The sequence below is a fragment of the Coenobita brevimanus genome, chromosome 43 (assembly GCF_032717465.1).
Source record: "Coenobita brevimanus isolate Jiangsu-jjx chromosome 43, ASM3271746v2, whole genome shotgun sequence".
In the NCBI taxonomy this organism is placed as follows: Eukaryota; Metazoa; Arthropoda; class Malacostraca; order Decapoda; family Coenobitidae; genus Coenobita; species Coenobita brevimanus.
The window spans coordinates 351,236-368,332 of record NC_136996.1 but is presented as its reverse complement, the minus strand read 5'-3'; the positions used below and the strand labels follow the sequence as shown (position 1 = coordinate 368,332).

The 17,097-nt window shown below is 42.4% G+C and overlaps 2 protein-coding genes across 3 annotated transcripts in view; one reads left to right on the top strand and one right to left on the bottom strand.

The window, feature by feature from the left end:
• LOC145397725 (uncharacterized) overlaps nucleotides 1-17,097 on the bottom strand; it is a 296,131-nt gene that overhangs the window by 7,733 nt on the left and 271,301 nt on the right. The window lies entirely within an intron of this gene.
• Nucleotides 390-15,868, top strand: LOC145397807 (TAR DNA-binding protein 43-like). 2 transcript variants are annotated; one of them, XM_080270828.1, is made up of 4 exons: nucleotides 390-711; nucleotides 4,756-4,925; nucleotides 9,880-10,020; nucleotides 11,056-15,868. In XM_080270828.1, exons 1-4 carry the CDS (start codon nucleotides 468-470, stop codon nucleotides 11,845-11,847), a joined length of 1,347 nt encoding a protein of 448 aa, XP_080126954.1. In that variant the 5' UTR covers nucleotides 390-467; the 3' UTR covers nucleotides 11,848-15,868. The 2 variants fall into 2 exon arrangements, with proteins under 2 accessions (XP_080126954.1, XP_080126953.1); XM_080270827.1 differs by having other exon boundaries at nucleotides 11,032-15,868.

Sequence of the window (17,097 nt, the reverse complement as noted above, 5' to 3'; positions counted from 1 at the left end):
ATGAAGTCGGAGATGGGTACGTCGTTGAAACAAGGGGTTCTCGCCAGGTCACGTAGGCCTGTTGTGAGGCATCATTTGCCGTAACTCATGACACTGTATCATAAAAATCCATGGAAGCTTATTAATATGATACCAGTTACTATTTGCATGGTATAAAATCTCACATATTTCTAGAACAATGATAATTTTACCCATGTGTCTACACCAACATGTTGTCTTCCCAACAATTAGTGAACATTATTCCTTATGACCTTTCAGTGCATGACTAATACATTATTAAAAGTAGATGGAGGAGTATCAATTTGAAGGAGAACCAAAAGACAAGCTGAGGAAGCCGAATGGTTGTGACGTCAGAGGGCGAGGGAAACCGAGAGAAGCCGAGGCGGCGGCATTGAGCGTCGATAGGTGGTGCGGTGTAGTGCGTGTTGTTTGTGCTGCGTGTGTGTGCAAAGCGGACCCTTTTACTCATGGTCAATATGAGTTGCTACATCCAAGTGTGCGAAGATGAAAATGACGAGCCCATCGAGCTTCCGACTGAAGACGACAGCACCCTCCTCCTGTCGACAGTTTCTGGGCAATTTCCCGGTGCCTGTGGCCTGAAGTACCGCCATGCCGAGACTCGCACCATGCGTGGCGTCAGGCTGGTGGACGGCCGTCTTCACGCTCCCGATGAGGGATGGAATTATGTCTTCGTATGTGTATTTCCAAAAGGTAAGGCCCGATTTTTTGTACGCTTTGCTTTTGGGGGAAATTGATGGTCAAATACTGTTATGGCGTAACAGTTGCACCAGGATGCCATTACGCGCATGTGCATGTGCGCGTCTCCTTGATTTTTACCAATATTATATAATGCCTTTTGTTTTGAGGCGCGGTATATTTAGAGCTTCAGGAATGCGTATGAGGTAACGTTACCATGCTTAGGGTGGGAATGGAAATATATCGCCCCGGCCGGCATGTTGCCATAACCACCACCGGCCTTGATAGGCACCTCATCACAATTTATGGCTGAGAATATCTTGCATGGTAATGTTCATTATTTCCTCATAGAGGCGAGGGTGTTTTTCTGGGGTAAAAGAAAAAAAAAATAACGTGGTAGTTAGGAAATGTATTTAGAAAAAGGGGGGGGGGGATACCTCTGTCGGCCCCCGGGCCACGCAGCACGCCAGCCTTCGTGCCGTGCAGGGGCCATGATTCTAATCCTTTATTTTCAGATGTATGGAACCTCGTGGACATAGTCGCTTATCAGTGTTTTTAAGGGTTTATCACAGGCTTGTGGGAAGAAATAACCAAAACATGAATTCCTTCCAGAAGTTACAGTTCTTGGTTAAATTGTTTTAACCCCTAACGGATTTCATTATATTTGTTTGCCAATGGATAGTTCACTCAATGACAAGAACTTTGAGTACCAGTGCTAACCACTGTAACTCAGTAATAATAGATTTTTTGTCTGAAGTATTGGTCAGAAGCTGCTCGTCGCAGCCAAATCTAGCGAGTTATGAGTGCATGCATGCATTGGTTTCCATCGTGCTTTATTAGCCTTGAGTGGTGGCCAATAAACATCCCAGTGTAAAGGGCAGTCATTTTGAATGAATGATGGACTATGACCAATGAGCGACCTTACAATAGACTAGTTTCCAGTCAAAATTTTGTTGAAGTTAGATACTTGTATGGGTAAAAAATACGCAGGAAATAACTGTCAACCATAATTTCCCCTGAAATGTGTAGAAACATGAAAAAATAATAAAGAACAGCTGAAAAATCACGTGACTCGGAAACGGCCTGTGATTTGTCGTGATGTCACTACTCACACTGAGGCAGCATAGTTTGCTTTGTTTACGCTTAGCCAGCATACACTGTGCTTATTTCTGACCTCTGAGAATGTCCAGTGACGAGGAATAATTGCTAATGTGTTGTTCCAATGTGTAAGTGCACTGACGAATGCACAGTAGGGAAATTATTCTTCTGTATACTAGCCAATGATAATAAACGATAGTAGTGGTGGCTGGCTGCTCGTCGGAAATTCCCAGTGCTGGAATGCAGTCTTTACTGTTGTGAAAATATTACATTCTTCACCATGTAGGTTCATACACACCTAATTATCTGAAATTCGGTCAAAAAAACTATGCTTAATTTAACTATAAATAGAATGTTAGGAGTCAGAGTGAAAACGTTGCTAAGGTTAGTGGGTATTTCTACTTTAGATCACTAACATGCCTTGACAGACTTCTGTTTTGCAGATACTGATTTAAAATGCATTTGTTTAAATTGATATTTATACAAAGCAGAAGTCTGCCAAGGCAAGCTGTTGAGCTAAAGGAGAAACACTTCCACTAATTTTAGCACTTTTTTGCTGTGAATCCGTATTTAATCTGTAGCACTTACCAATTGAAAAGTGCCAATTCGGTGTTGATTCGGTAAATGACCGCCGATTCAGTATTTCGTCACACTCCCCTGAAGGATTGTAGTCATAAACTTTTTTTTTTTTTTTTCCAGAAAAATAATGAAGTCTAATATTAAATATTTATGTGCATAATACCATTATAACCTCATACAACTGATACTGTCTAGCATACATTTATCACTTTCCACCTCATGAGGTACAAGCACCGCTCAGGAATGGTGTAGCTGTAGGCTGCTTCTGGTTGATTTCACCACAGTTTACTTACCTAACAGGTACCATCCAATTACACCATGAAAAGTATTCCTTCACAACGTACCTGAAGGGGATAGTTTGGACCTACGGTGGCCATGTAGGTACAACTGTTATCTCTGTTACTGGTAAAGTATTGTGTGATGGAGCGTCATCTGCGCCAACATGGCAGATCCTTCCCTCCAGCCGCAAAGAATTAAAGTTATCACGTCTTGTTCAGTGCAAATGATAAATTAAGAGATACCTATACCATAAAATTTTAAGTACATGGCAGAGTGCACTGGCCATGATTACCAAGAACCGGCAACACATCTATTTCCATTGTTTTAGGCCAGTCATTTCAAACCCAATTTCTCAAAATAGGAAAGGGAGGCCCTTCATACGAATTTGAATGTAGTCTAGCTATGGCAACTGTCCAGTTCAGGTGTCTGAGTTGTGACTATGGGTTTTATGAATTCATTGTAAAGTAAGGTCTCTGTCTATTGCCAGATGCCTTAATCCCATACGGGGTGGCCACAAACAAATCACTGTGTTGCCCTGTCCCCCGCCATTTCACTGCCCTGCTCGGAACTTGCACCTCCCTCTCTCGTATACCCCTCCATACTAAGTGGGTGAATGATGGGTGCCTCCATCTACTGAGGGGGAGGCCAAGGATGAGATGGAGGGATGGAGTGGAGAGGTATATGAGAAGCGGAGTGAGCTGGGAGCAGGGCAGTGAAATGGTGGGGGGGGGGGGCATGGAGGCAATTCATATGTAGCCACCCTGTATAGGATTAAGGTGTCTGGCAGTAGATAAGAATAATAATACTGTAATCTGGTCTTCTGTTTCTCAAAAGCGTCAGTTCTTCCATAGAGATTTCACTAGCGCACAACACATAGATACATTATTTTTGCAATTACTAGAATTGTGACGTCCCTCGTTTGCAATTACTAGAATTGTGACATCTCTCATACGAGGGACGTTCAAAAAGTTTTGGCAACAGGATAATAATAGCAAAATTAATAGATACACATTTATTGAAGTTCACACTCCTTCAGCATACTCATATCTAAGGTTTACACACTTATGGAGCCTTGTCATCCACTTAACAAAGCACTCTAAGTACTCAGAAACAGGTATACTCTTCAGTTCTGAATTTATCCTTCTGGCAATATCCTGTTCCCTTCGAAGAGGATCCCAGCAAGTTTTTCTGATAATTTAGGGAATAGCCAAAAGTCACACGGTGCCCTCCTGACCTGGCACCGTGTGACTTTTTGTTCCAGTAGTGGTAAGAGTTGATGAAGTTTGGCTCACTCAGTAATCTTGGATAAGAAAGACAGGTTAGAGACAGGGTGATAATTTGTCATGCTCTCGACATCAAGGCCAGGTTTCTTGATCAGGGGCCTAAGCGAGACACATTTCTCAGACCGCACAAAATTGCTTTCAAAGAAGCATCTATTTTTTATGTTGCAGATGAAGTCTGCTGCATGCTTGTACTCATCAGCCAGTTGTGACAGGTCACACGGATTGAGTGGGCAAAATGTTTTAAGCTCGCTGATGTAACATAATATCCAGTGGATGAAATGTTGAGAGCAAATGACTGCCTTCTGTGCTGTGGTTGGAAGTCAACTGAGTACACTTCACTAAGGAACTGTCTAAATCATTTCTTAAGCAGGATATCTTAGTTGTAAAAAATGAAGCAAATTCAAATACGGAAGTTGGTTTAACAGTTACTGTACGTTCTCCAACCATATTGTTAAGCTGCAGACAGTTTGTTTATCACCACCACATGAATCACCTTTATTTTGATAACTCCTTGCCTTTTGGGCCCTCGAAATGTGAACAACCGCTCATCTCGCACAAACATAATGCAAACAAGTTAATTTGGTCTGTTGCAAGCTCCACTCACGTTCTGCCTCTCTTGGTTGTCTACTCGAAGAAGTAATGGATGGACCATACCATGGAGATTTATCATAGACAGATAGAAATAATTGAGGTTAACTGAGCTGAGTGAGTGTGTGAGCCTGTGCTAATACCATTAACAATTGTGGTGTGAACAGCATACTTTCCTGATCCAGATAATACCAGATATTTTTGCTAATGTTAATCTTTTCCTGTTTTCCAGAGAACAAGCGCAAGTCGGATGATCATCTGGAAAGCTCGATGTCTAAGACAAAGCGCATGGAGAGCAAACAAAGATGTTCTGACTTGATTGTTTTGGGACTGCCTTGGAAGACAACTGAGAAGGAGCTTCGTGAATACTTTGAACCTTTTGGCGAGGTTCTCATGGCTCAGGTAACCTTTTGGCAAGGTTCTCATGGCTCGGGTAACCTTTTGGCAAGGTTCTCATGGCTCAGGTAGCCTTTTGGCGAGGTTCTCATGGCTCAGGTAACCTTTTGGCAAGGTTCTCATGGCTCAGGTAACCTTTTGGCAAGGTTCTCATGGCTCGGGTAACCTTTTGGCAAGGTTCTCATGGCTCAGGTAACCTTTTGGTGAGGTTCTCATGGCTCGGGTAACCTTTTGGCGAGGTTCTCATGGCTCAGGTAACCTTTTGGCAAGGTTCTCATGGCTCAGGTAGCCTTTTGGTGAGGTTCTTACGGCTCGGGTAACTTTTTCGCGAGGTTCACATGGCTTTTCTCTCTCTCTCTCTCTCTCTCTCTCTCTCTCTCTCTCCAAATGACCAGTGGGTTTATTTGGAAATCTGTGGACCAGGACTGAAATGGTCATATTTGGAGCAGATTTTTAGACTGCATAGGAGCCGTATTAGCATCTCTTGCCTATGATCTCCAGTCTTTTAAACACAGTGCGTCCAGGCATCTTGAAATGAATGGATCTTCAATTTGGCTCTGTGTTATCTTGTTTTTGTTTTTTCTTGGAGGGAACACTCTTGTGGGCTGACATTTGGTTCCTTCTTGATTGCATTAAAAAAAAAAAAATGCATACCAGTTACTCCTTTTAACTTTTTTTTAATGTAGTTTGCTTCAGTAACATAAGCTAGGATAACGAAGTCTTAGTGGAGCAAACTTCAATGTGTTCTTAGCTAGGATCTCCAAAGCAGCTTTGAATGTGATGTTTTTCTTTGTAATTCATCCTTGCCACATTTACTTAATGTACACATTTTATCAAGCAATTAACTCCTTCAGTGATGTCGATGTTATAAATTATTACATTCAGTTTTGAAGAAACTCCTTATAGTGAAGGGTTAATGAGCCTTCAGGTGGTCCCCTACTTATGAAAAGGTTACATTCTGAGAAACTTCTCGTCTTAAATGTCATGACCAACTTGCCTAGCTCTGGGCTCCTACGCTTCTCATGGGGCAACGTAGGATTGGATGGTGGATGAAAATGCATTTCATACAGTACTCTTAACCAACCAAATATCATACCTTAAGCATGCTTAGAACACATCAGCCTACAGTTGGGCAAAATCAACACAAAGCCTGTTTTATAATGGTGTTATCTCATGTTATTAAATACTGTACTGAGATTGTCGATTGCGAAAGTCCAAGTTCACGTACAATGGCCATTACGAGCTGGTTCACAATTCCTTGTCAGGATGATTCCCCATCATGACAAAAACTGTGACAGTGATCGTTGTGGAGGGTATCAGATCAAGGGGTGCCGAATGATTTTAGAGAGCCTGTACATGTAACATAATGTAGGTCATTTATTTAATTTTATTGTATATTTACTCCCTGGGGGTAGGTTTTTTTTTCAAGGACACTCCCCCAGTATCCCTGCTTGTCGTAAAAGGCGACTAGAAGGGTTGGCAGAGGGTTAGTGCCCCTCCCCGGAAAACAACTAACTAAAAAAACAAACAAGAAGCCTCAGACAAGGACTAACCAAACGATGACGACCCAGGACCGAACAAAGGACTTGGTAATGGGTACATGGAATGTAAGAGGAGTGAATGATGAGGTGAAAGAGAGAGATTGTCCAGGTGCTTGAGGGTGCGAAAGTGGATGTATGTGGAATAACTGAAACAAAATGGAGAGAAGAAAGTGTGAGAGAATGGGAGTATGGATGGGATATATGTGCAGGAGTGGGTGAGAATGAGAGGGCAAAGGAAGGAGTATGTATAGTTGTGAGTAAAAGAGGGAAGAAGAGCATAAGACAGTATGGATCAGTTGGGTCAAGGGTTGTGTTGTTAAAGTTGAAAGTTGGAATACAAATGTGGGCGATTGTGTGTGTGTGTATGCGCCAACGCAAGATCGTGCTAATTGTGAGAGAAGAGTTCTGGACAAATGTAGAAGTGTGCATGGAAAAGTTTGGAAGGATTGAGTGTTTTTTTGATCGGTGATATGAATGGTAAAGTCGGGAATGTGAAGGTGGATGGAATAGTTGGTGAGTGGGGTGTGCCTGCTGAGATAGATGAGAATGGGAGTGCGTTAGTGGACATTTGTGCTGGGAGGGGTTTGGTGATAGCCAATACCCTCTTCAGGCATAAAATGATCCACAGGTGTACATGGCGAGTGATGAGAAGGGTGGGTGGTGAACTGAATGAAAGGAAGGCAATGATTGATTATGTTTGTGTGGATGAAAGGATGCGAAGATGTGTAATGGATGCAAGAGCTTATAAAGGTTGGGGGAGTGGACTTTCTGACCACTACTTGGTGGTGGCCAGAATTAGGATTCAAGTAAGATGGAGGAATAGAAGAAGGGAAAGACGAGAGGAAGGAGTAGTTGCAAGGAGAGTGGAAAGGTTACAAGAGGATGAGAAAAAGGCAGAGTATAAGAGAGAAGTGGAGGAACGATTGGGCAAATTTGAATTGGAGCAGATGGGAGACGTGGAAGGTGTGTGTAGGATATTTACAGAAGAAATATGTGCAGCATGTGATGTGGTGTGTGTGGAAGGTAGAGAAGACGGAGGGGGGTGCAAGGAACAGCGTGGTGGACTGAAGAGGTGAGACAGGCTGTGGCACAAAAGAAGAAAGCATACAATGAATGGATGAGAAATAGGGGCGTGGAAGAAGTTGAGAGGCGGAAGAGAGAGTTATATGTAGAAAGAAAGAGAGAGGTGAAAAGATTAGTAAGAAGAGAGTGGATGAGGAATTTGGAAGGAATTTGAGTGTAAAGCAGAGGGACTGTAAGAAAATGTTCTGGAAAGAGGTGAAAAGAGTAAGACAGGGTGGAAGTGAAGTTAGCAGGGGAGTGAAAGATAAAAATGGTAGATTACTAGTGGAGAAGGGAGAAAAAGTGAGCAGATGGAGAGAACATTTTAAGGAATTGTTGAACATAGAGGATGGAAGTAATGCGAGTATAAGTGGCTGGGGAATGGCTGGGAGGAGGAGGGAGGGGAGAAGACAGGAAGAAATCAGTAGGATAGAAGTTGTGGAAGCAATGAAGAAAGTTAAATCGGGGAAAGCCCCAGGAATTGATGGAGTGTGTGGTGAAATGCTGAATCATGGGGGAAAGATAGTAGTAGAATGGATGTGGAAGATGTGCGGCTTGGCCTGGGAGGAAGGTAGAGTCCCGGAGGATTGAAAGTCAGGTATAATTATTCCCTTGTACAAAGGAAAAGGGGAAAAAGAAGTGTGTGGTAATCATAGGGGCATTTGTCTTCTTAGTGTAATAGGAAAAGTGTATGGTAGGATACTTATTGACAGAGTTAGAGAAAGAACAGAGAAATTAGTTGGAGAAGAACAGGGAGGCTTTAGGAAGGGAAGAGGTTGTGTAGATCAGATATTCATTCTTAGATCTTTAGTGGAAAAGTTTCTAGAGAAGGGAAAGAAGTTGTATGTGGCTTTCATGGATTTGGAGAAAGCATATGACAGGGTGGATAGACAAGGATTGTGGAAATTGTTAAGAATATATGGAGTAGATGGGAAGTTGTTGAATGCTGTGAAGGGTATGTATGATGGTGCGAAGGCTGCAGTGCATGTGGATGGTGAACTAAGTGAATTTTTCTCTTTGAAAGTTGGGTTGAAACGGATGTGTCATGTCTCCATGGTTGTTCAATCTGTACATGGATGTGGTAATAAAAGAGGTACAAGGTAGGGTAGTGGATGTTGGAGTGGCCCTGATGAGAGAGGATAGTGTTTGGAAACTCCCTGTACTGTTGTTTGCAGATGATACTGTTGTTGAGTGAAGACGAAGGGGAGCTGCAAGGCTTGGTGGATGAGTTTGGGAGAGTGTGTAAGAACGGAATCTAAAGGTGAATGTAGGGAAGAGTAAAGTGATGGTCTTTGAGAGAGGTGAAGTCAGTGAATGTACAGCGAAGTTGGATGGTGAGGAATTGGAAAATGTGAGTACGTTTAAGTACTTGGGTAGTGTGATGAGTAAGGATGGAGGTTTGGAGGGTTGAAGTGCTTGAAAGGGTACAGCAGGGAAGAAAGGTTGCTGGTTCTTTGAAAGCAGTGATAAGAAACAGGGAAGTGAGCATGGAAGTGAAAAAGTTACTTCATGACAGTATTGTGATACCAACTCTAACGTATGGAAGTGAAGCTTGGACATTGTTGGAAGGACACAAGTCAAGAGTGAGAGCAGTGGAAATGAGTTATTTAAGAGGAGCCTGTGGAGTCACATGGAGAGACAGGGTGACGAATGAGGATATAAAGGAGCGTTGTGGTGTGGATGTGGATGTGATAGGAAACGTTATGAGGAACACACTGAGGTGGTTTGGCCATGTGGAGAGGATGGAGGGTGAAAGACTGACGAAGAGAGTGTATGTGAGTGAGGTGGAGGGGGAGAGAGGGAGGGGGAGGCCGAGGATGAGATGGAGGGATGGGGTGGAGAGGTATATGAGAGAGGGGGGTGTGAGTTGGGAGCAGGGCAGTGAAATGGCGGGGGACAGGGCGACTTGAAGGCGATTTGTTTGTGGCCACCCCAAACGGGATTGAGGCGTCTGGCAATAGATAGATAGACTTAGTTATTAGACAAATGCTATTGTCCCATATGTAGTGTTGTTAAATGATGAAGTGGAAATTATCATACATTGATTCGTATTTCAGTATTGTTTTTTCCGTTAATACCAACCATTTGATGCTGCCTTTTACATTTACCTAAAAAAAAAATCAATTTTACAACTCATAACTCAAAACTAAGTGTACTTACTAAGTAAATTGATATGTAAATAAATGATGAGGAATTTTCCTGACTCTACCTCCCACCCATCCTTGTGTGGGAAGAGGTTGGAATGATTTATGGTTTTAAAGTTTGTCCTGCTTCCAGTCCATAGAAAACTAATGACTAACCCCAGTATGGGGATTCCATAACTGGAAGCACAGTGTTATTTTTATTTTAAATTGCAGGTAAAGAAGGATCCTAAGACGAACCAGAGCAAAGGTTTTGGATTCATCCGCTTTGGCAACTATGAGACGCAAGTGCGTGTGTTATCTCAGCGGCACATGATTGACGGTCGGCTTTGTGATGTTAAGATTCCCAACTCTAAGGTAAATATTCTTTCCCATCCATTTGTTGCACATAGGTTAGGGTAGGTTAGGTAACTAGATGGTTTGAAATGAGTAAGTATTATATCTAGGCCAGAAGCACAAAAAACTTTAAATTAATGGGATGAATTGATATTGAATAATGCATAAATGTTCAGTGCAGTCAGGAGTACGTTATGGTTTTCATGATTTAACCCTTAAACAGCAGTGAACATCATGACTCCCCCCCCCTCCCTCCCTCCTTACACACACACACACACACGCTACTGTATATTCAACCGCAGTAGATGGTGGACCCTTTGTCAGTCTTGAATGAGCCAGTGAATATTAAGTTTTGCATTTTCAGCTTCAGATTTCAAGTCAGTCTCCAAAATCCCCCACTTTTTTTTTTTCCCCCCCCCCTGAAAATTATTATACTTTGTCACAGCAGGGTGATAAAAGCTAGAGATAGTCTGGTTAAATGTATTGTATATATAATAGGCACACACACACACCACACACGCACACCACACACGCACACACCACACACGCACACACCACACACGCACACACCACACACGCACACCACACACGCACACACCACACACGCACACACCACACACGCACACACCACACACGCACACACCACACACGCACACACCACACACGCACACACCACACACGCACACACCACACACGCACACACCACACACGCACACACCACACACGCACACACACACCACACACACACACACACACACACACACACACACACACACACACACACAGAATGAGGCAAAATTGCTGCTTGGCATGTTCAAGGGTTAAAAAAAGACTGCATATTTCATGAATAAACTTGATATTTGCCTAATTCTTGTATATATAGTTCAGGTATTGGATATGTGCACATAATTGATTACCAAATGCTTAACAGTGCTTCTGTTGAGGAAGGGTAGCATGCACTTTAGTATATTGTTTGTTCTCCAACATGGCCTAAGAAGCAGAATACCAGGAATGGTATTGTTGCTATCTAAGGAAAATGCCTTTTCTTTCAATCAGGAAGGACAAGTTCAGCAGGTGAACAGCAAGGTTTTCATTGGTCGCTGCACAGAAGATATAACTGCTGACGATCTGCGCGAGTACTTCAGCAAGTTTGGTGAGGTCACCGATGTTTTCATTCCTAAGCCATTCAGGGCTTTTGCCTTTGTTACATTCTTAGATCCTGAGGTAGCCCAGAGTCTTTGTGGTGAAGACCACATTGTGAAAGGCACATCAGTTCATGTGTCCAATGCTGCACCCAAGAGCGACCCCAACCGTGGGCCTTTTGGGCGTGGTGGACGCATGGGTGATGGCCGGGGCTACGGACAGGGCTATGGACAGGGTAACTATAATCAGGGTATGAATAATGGTGGAAGCTGGAATCAGGGAGGGAACCGTGACATGCCAAACTTGGCTGCTTTGGGCACATCACTGGGTCTCGGTGGATCTGGGCAGGGGGGTCAAGGGGGTGGACAGAATGTCAACCCACTGAACATGGGGGCGCTGACCATGCCTATGTTAGCAGCTCTTAGCCAGGCTAGTTGGGGACTTCTAGGTAACCTGCAGCAGCAGAGCCAGGATGGCTCTCAGGCACCTGGTGGATACAACCAGGGTGGACAGCCTAACCAGGGAGGCCCACCAAACAACCCTCCTCCAGTTAACCAGAGTGGGGGCCACGGAAGCTGGGGCACTGGCAGCTCAGGTGGTGGTGGTGGTGGTGGTGGCGGCGGAAGCTGGGGAGATGGTAATCAGGGAGGATCTTGGGGCCCTTCTCAGGGGGGACGGGACAAGTACAACAGGTATGATATATAAGAATATAATGCTTCGGTAGACCTGGGTGGGTGAGGAGTGGATGATAGACACCAGGCCATGAACAAGTAGAATGTTAAGTTGTCAGAATGTGCACATGAGTTGTCAGCAGATTTACTGATGCTGCTGCCTAACAGTGGCAGGGGGGGTGGCTCAGGGGTGTTTATGTGTGTGGTCATGTCAGCACTCCCTCTTCCCTTGTCTAAAGCATGCTCCATAGTTATAGCAAAGTATTCACTTTAACTCTAATATTATTAATAATCACGCTTAGTGTGTATCAATTGGTGTGTTGATCATGTATGGGTGGGTGAAGGGGCTGAACCACTCGGCCCGAGTGTTGTAGCCGTGTTTGATCACATGGTATGATTGTAAGGGCACTCCTCTCTTGCTGTGTGTAGTAGCGATGATGACATCTGTTAGAAGGAAAGAAGTGACCAGCTGTGTGATGTGACAGCCATATTGTACTGAGAGTGGTATGGACGTGTGTTGGATGGCAGAGTATGCCAATGCCAGGGTTGTGCAAAAAGTTAGTTCAGTGGGTGTGTAAGTTTCAGTAGAGTGAGAGAGGCTCCCTAAACCCTCTTTGGAAGTGTGATTCATGCAAGATTTACACTTCTTTATTGGGTGTAGAAGCTCCAGAAGTTCTCTACACCCCTTGGGAAGTTGATGCTTAACCCATTGAATCCAGGTGAAATCATTGATTCATGCTACTACAATACTGTTTATTCAACTTGAGGAAGGCCTCTTATTAATGAGGTTTAGGCTTACCTCTGGCCTCATTATAAATGTCTGACCTTCAAGTTTAATAAAATCAGAAGGCAGGAATAAGATTAAATATCTTGGCTTAGTGGGTTACCAAGTTAAGAGTTCTTTATTGGGTGTAGAGGATATAAGGCAATCATTACCATGAGCCTGGCTCCATACCGTTCTCAAGAAATGCTGTTATAAATGTTACAGTTGACAGTTGATTTCCAACCTGCTTCATCATGACACCATTGTAATCTAAGGTCACACTTTCTTGCTTTCCTTATATAGAGTAGCTGTTCGCCCTTTGTGAACAGTGTGGAACCAGGAGTTTGTATATAGTGTGCTTGTTTCAGCAAGGTGAGGTGTACAATTCCATACCGTAAAAAGCTTCCCATGTTTCACTTCCCTATTTGTTTATACATATTGGGAATATGATATGTGGCTGGTTTCATGTTTGGAATTGTAGACCAGCACGTAAGCTCTAATGTTTCTCTCTTACCACAGACTCTTATATTTGCCAGTGTGAGGTGTGACCGAGGAAGCCCTGAGTGTGTAGACTAGGAAAGGCCAAGCTATGAGTGTGTGTCATGCAACAAATTGAATATATTTTGGAAGTCTTGTATGAGCATTGGCCGTGTTTATTTAGTACTTCGTGTGCATCTCTCATGGTTACCAAAAAGTGCACGAGTCTCATTGGCCTAGTGTAGACTCTTGCCCCTTTAACACCCTGCTCAACAATTTTGCTTAGTATATGCTGTCATTGAGCACTGCACGACATCTAACCTTGAATTTATGCCTAGGTAATTAAATTTAGATTGGTTATTGCCACTGATATAATTGTGAAATTGTGTGAAAGGCAAATTTGTCTGAAAACGTGCAAAAATGTGTTCATGGCAATAACCCTCTTGCCTGATAAGTACATATAGCCCACTGCGAATGAGAATTACATGTGGCCACAACCCAGACCCTTCCACATTTTCTCTTACTCAGCACTAAATAACCTATTGCTATAATTTGGAATTAATTATAGTTTAAGGTGATGGGAGTTATTGAGTATGGGTAGCACCTGTTGTCCTTGTTTGATAAGGAGGCCCCCCCCAGCACTTCTCCTCTATTGTGTGTACTGTATATCTGAATATGGCACATTAATATTCTCTTTGTGTCGGCATTAAAAAGGTAGATACTTCAGTATAAGAGAATACAAAAGTGTAATATTCAAGATAAATTACTGAGGAGGGGTTGCTCATAAGATTCCAAAACTTGTAAAAATACAGCTCTAGGTGTGGAAAGGTGAGTTGTGGCAGTGTAATTGTAATTTAGATTGGGACTTAAACCCCTTGCATCCAGGGATAACTTTAGTGTATTCATGCTGCTACCAGATGATTGTATTCGGTTAAGAAAATCCTCGTGTTGAAGGGGTTTCTGAATCGTATCTTGGTCATCAGTAGATGGCAAGAATAAAATGAAAAGGATGATCCCTGGCCCAAAGGGTTAAAAAACTATGGGGAAGGGGCGTCTACAACCTTGACCTCACCTTGACCTCACCTCTCAGTGTTGCCGGGGTCACTGACCTGGGAATCACAGTACAAAGTCTGTGTGTTGAGCATGGTGGTCAGAAGTGGCCAGTTGGAAGCAGGAAGGTGTTATAAATTCTCAAAGCTTTGGTGTGGTATCAAGATTTTTCTCCTAAGCTTAAGTTGGCTGCATATTTTTAAAATCATGTATTCTTGATCGGATTTTTAAAAACAGTAAATAGGAAGTCCATAGATTTGAGAAACTACACGAATAGCAAATAGCTGGTAATTCACTAAAGCTTATAGTAGTCCTAGCACAGTAACAGAGCCTACCCTTCCTGCTGTCCGCTGACCGACCGATGAAAGGAGGTGTGATAGAGCCACAAAGATTTAACAAGCAGGCCTTGTGTTTACCACAAGCTTTGTCATAAGTGGAAGAAGTATTTTGATTTCAGTTAATGGCATGAGTGTATACCAGTATAGTTCATTGACAAACGTTAAGGATACAGATGTTCTTTTCCTCATTCATTTTTCAAGCACTCACATTATCAGTTTTTATTTTTTCCACCTATATATTGAGGTGTACATGGACTCCATACAAGCCTTTAACTTAAAAGTGTGTGCTGTGAGTTTCTAATTATAATCCTAATAGAATGTACAAAAGTGCGTGTCCTGCTTATAGGTGACCATAGTGTTGTGTGACACAGACTGGTGGAAATTCCTCGGCCAAGACTATAAAGATGACATTCTCATTGCTTTGACTCATTCTTCCCAGGGCTAAGGGCTGTCATTAAACCTAATAACTTGAAAGTGTGAACAATACTCAATTTTTGATGATTTCAGAAATCTATGATGACATTAGTGTGTCAGACCTTTCTGTATCATTGATGAGTTTGCTGGGATGTGGGGTACAAGATGGTTACATAAATTAAGAGCTTGTTTACACTTACGTTGTTTTAATAGTGGGCCATTTGGTCCCCTGGGAAGTTTTGTAACGTATGTCACCTTCAGCTTGTATCAAAATATCTTGGTTGGGCGCGTCACTTTTAAACCAGCTGGATAGGAAGGACCTGAGTAGATTGATGTGCCAGAGATGATGAAATGCAGACAAGCCAGGTGTCTGAGTCATATGTGATGGGAGTGGTTTGGTCAGTATGTGTATCAAATGTATTTTTTTTATTTATTTATTTTTTTTATAATCAGGATGTGTATGTACCAAATGTATCAAGACTGGTCAGGGCATGTGGTTTGTGATCAGTGTGTATCAGATGTCATGAGGATGGTTGTTAAGTCAGGGAACGTTAGCCAGCTTGAGAAAATGAACTGTGATGGAATAAAAGTTCATAATTGAATCATAGGATGTGATGTGGGAGGTTATGTTGAAAAAATGAAGTGAATGTGAAATGAGGGAAGGTGCTTCAAATTAGCAGTATTTTAATCCCTTGAATCAGTGCTTCCTTTATTCTTGCTGCTGCCAAACAGTCTTATTTTACTTAGGAAAGAACTCTCGTTGAAGGTGTTCAGACATTTAACCCCTTCAGTCTGAAGTTTAACCCAAGCTTAATATGAATTTTATCCCAAACTTATGTTTGGAGATAGCAAGAGTAAGAATAGACATCCTGGGCTCATTGGGTTAAATGTTATCCTGCTGTCCTTTGAATCACTGGACCTCTGGAAGATTTGGTGCGTATTCTACTGATGTCCTTTCAGGAGTGACTGTGAATGTTTGTATTGCTAGCGTGCTCTGTCTAATAAAGGATCCACAGCTAAACCAAGGCTTTTATTTACCAAACTGTAGTTGAGTGGATTTTGGATTGTTTACTTTTTATTGGTTCACCTTTTTAGGATGTGTACAGCATTTGAACACCTTGTTACATCTTTTTTTTTGGTGGAAGTCGTGATGATTCTGCCATAGTAAGCTGTTTGCACTATGCTTAACAGCTGTCCTCTAAACATTGAAAGAATAAATAAGGGTCAGACACTCCTTTTATATGTCGGGACCATTGCCTAGCCCCGAGCTCCTACGTTTGGCAACCTAGGATTGGATGATGGATGGAATAAACGTTGCGGTGAAAGTCATCACAATGATTGGTAAGAATGATGGTAAAGGAACTAATCTTTAAATCTTTCTTGTCTCGGGGATGGCCCTGATAGCAAGTTGCCTGTACAGTGGTGGGAGTGGTAGCCTTAACTTTGTGCTCGGTAGCTGTGTAAGTAAAAGTATAAATTTTATTTCCAGTATTATAACATCCCGACGTGCTTCATGGAGACGGGTTTCCCCAACAGATGTCCTGCACTTGCAAATAGTCATTTTAACAACTGGATTGTTATGAACACATACCTTACCTAATTGTACCTTTTCAGGAATAAGTCAAACTAGTACTGTCCCGTGTCTTTAAACAATTCTTATCATACATATCTGTATGTGCAAAGATGAAAGGAAGTATTAGGAAAGCACCGTTTGGACCCTAGTCTACTGTCCTTTTTTAACTTGTAGTAAACCGCATATCTTGCTTTTGCCCATATATATACCTTTTATCATAAAGTGTAGGTCAACACCCTCAATTAGTTAATTTATTGGTGGATCTGCCCTTGATTTCCATAGCACTTCATTGTGATCAGCACCATATTTTGTTAATCTTTTGTTACGATGTGGTCGTTCTCTGTACATTAACTTGGCCCAGATATCCGTCATTGTTGTAGCATATTTCGCGTATCATAATAAGACTATGGTTCCACATCGTTTCCGTAGCACTTCGTGACATGCACACTATATCATATTGTGGTGTATCTCTTGCTACAACTAACTTGGTATTAAAGAGCTGGCAGTTTATAGTCCAAGGTAGAGTAAACAAGGTGTTGGTGTGACTAAAGTATGGTTGGAAGAAGGAAGGAATTGGTCACGAAGTGTTTAAGACAGGAAAGCCAGAATGAAAGCACCATGACTGGATGCGTGGATGGGGAAATTTTGAAATACGAGGCACCAGGGTTT

Excerpts from the sequence above, each read along its gene's own strand:
- LOC145397807 (XM_080270827.1), top strand. The coding sequence starts at position 468 with ATGGTCAATATGAGTTGCTACATCCAAGTGTGCGAAGATGAAAATGAC. Across the intron at positions 712-4,755 it reads CGTATGTGTATTTCCAAAAG|AGAACAAGCGCAAGTCGGAT; the intron begins GTAAGGCCCGAT and ends CCTGTTTTCCAG. Across the intron at positions 10,021-11,031 it reads TTAAGATTCCCAACTCTAAG|GAAAATGCCTTTTCTTTCAA; the intron begins GTAAATATTCTT and ends TTGCTATCTAAG.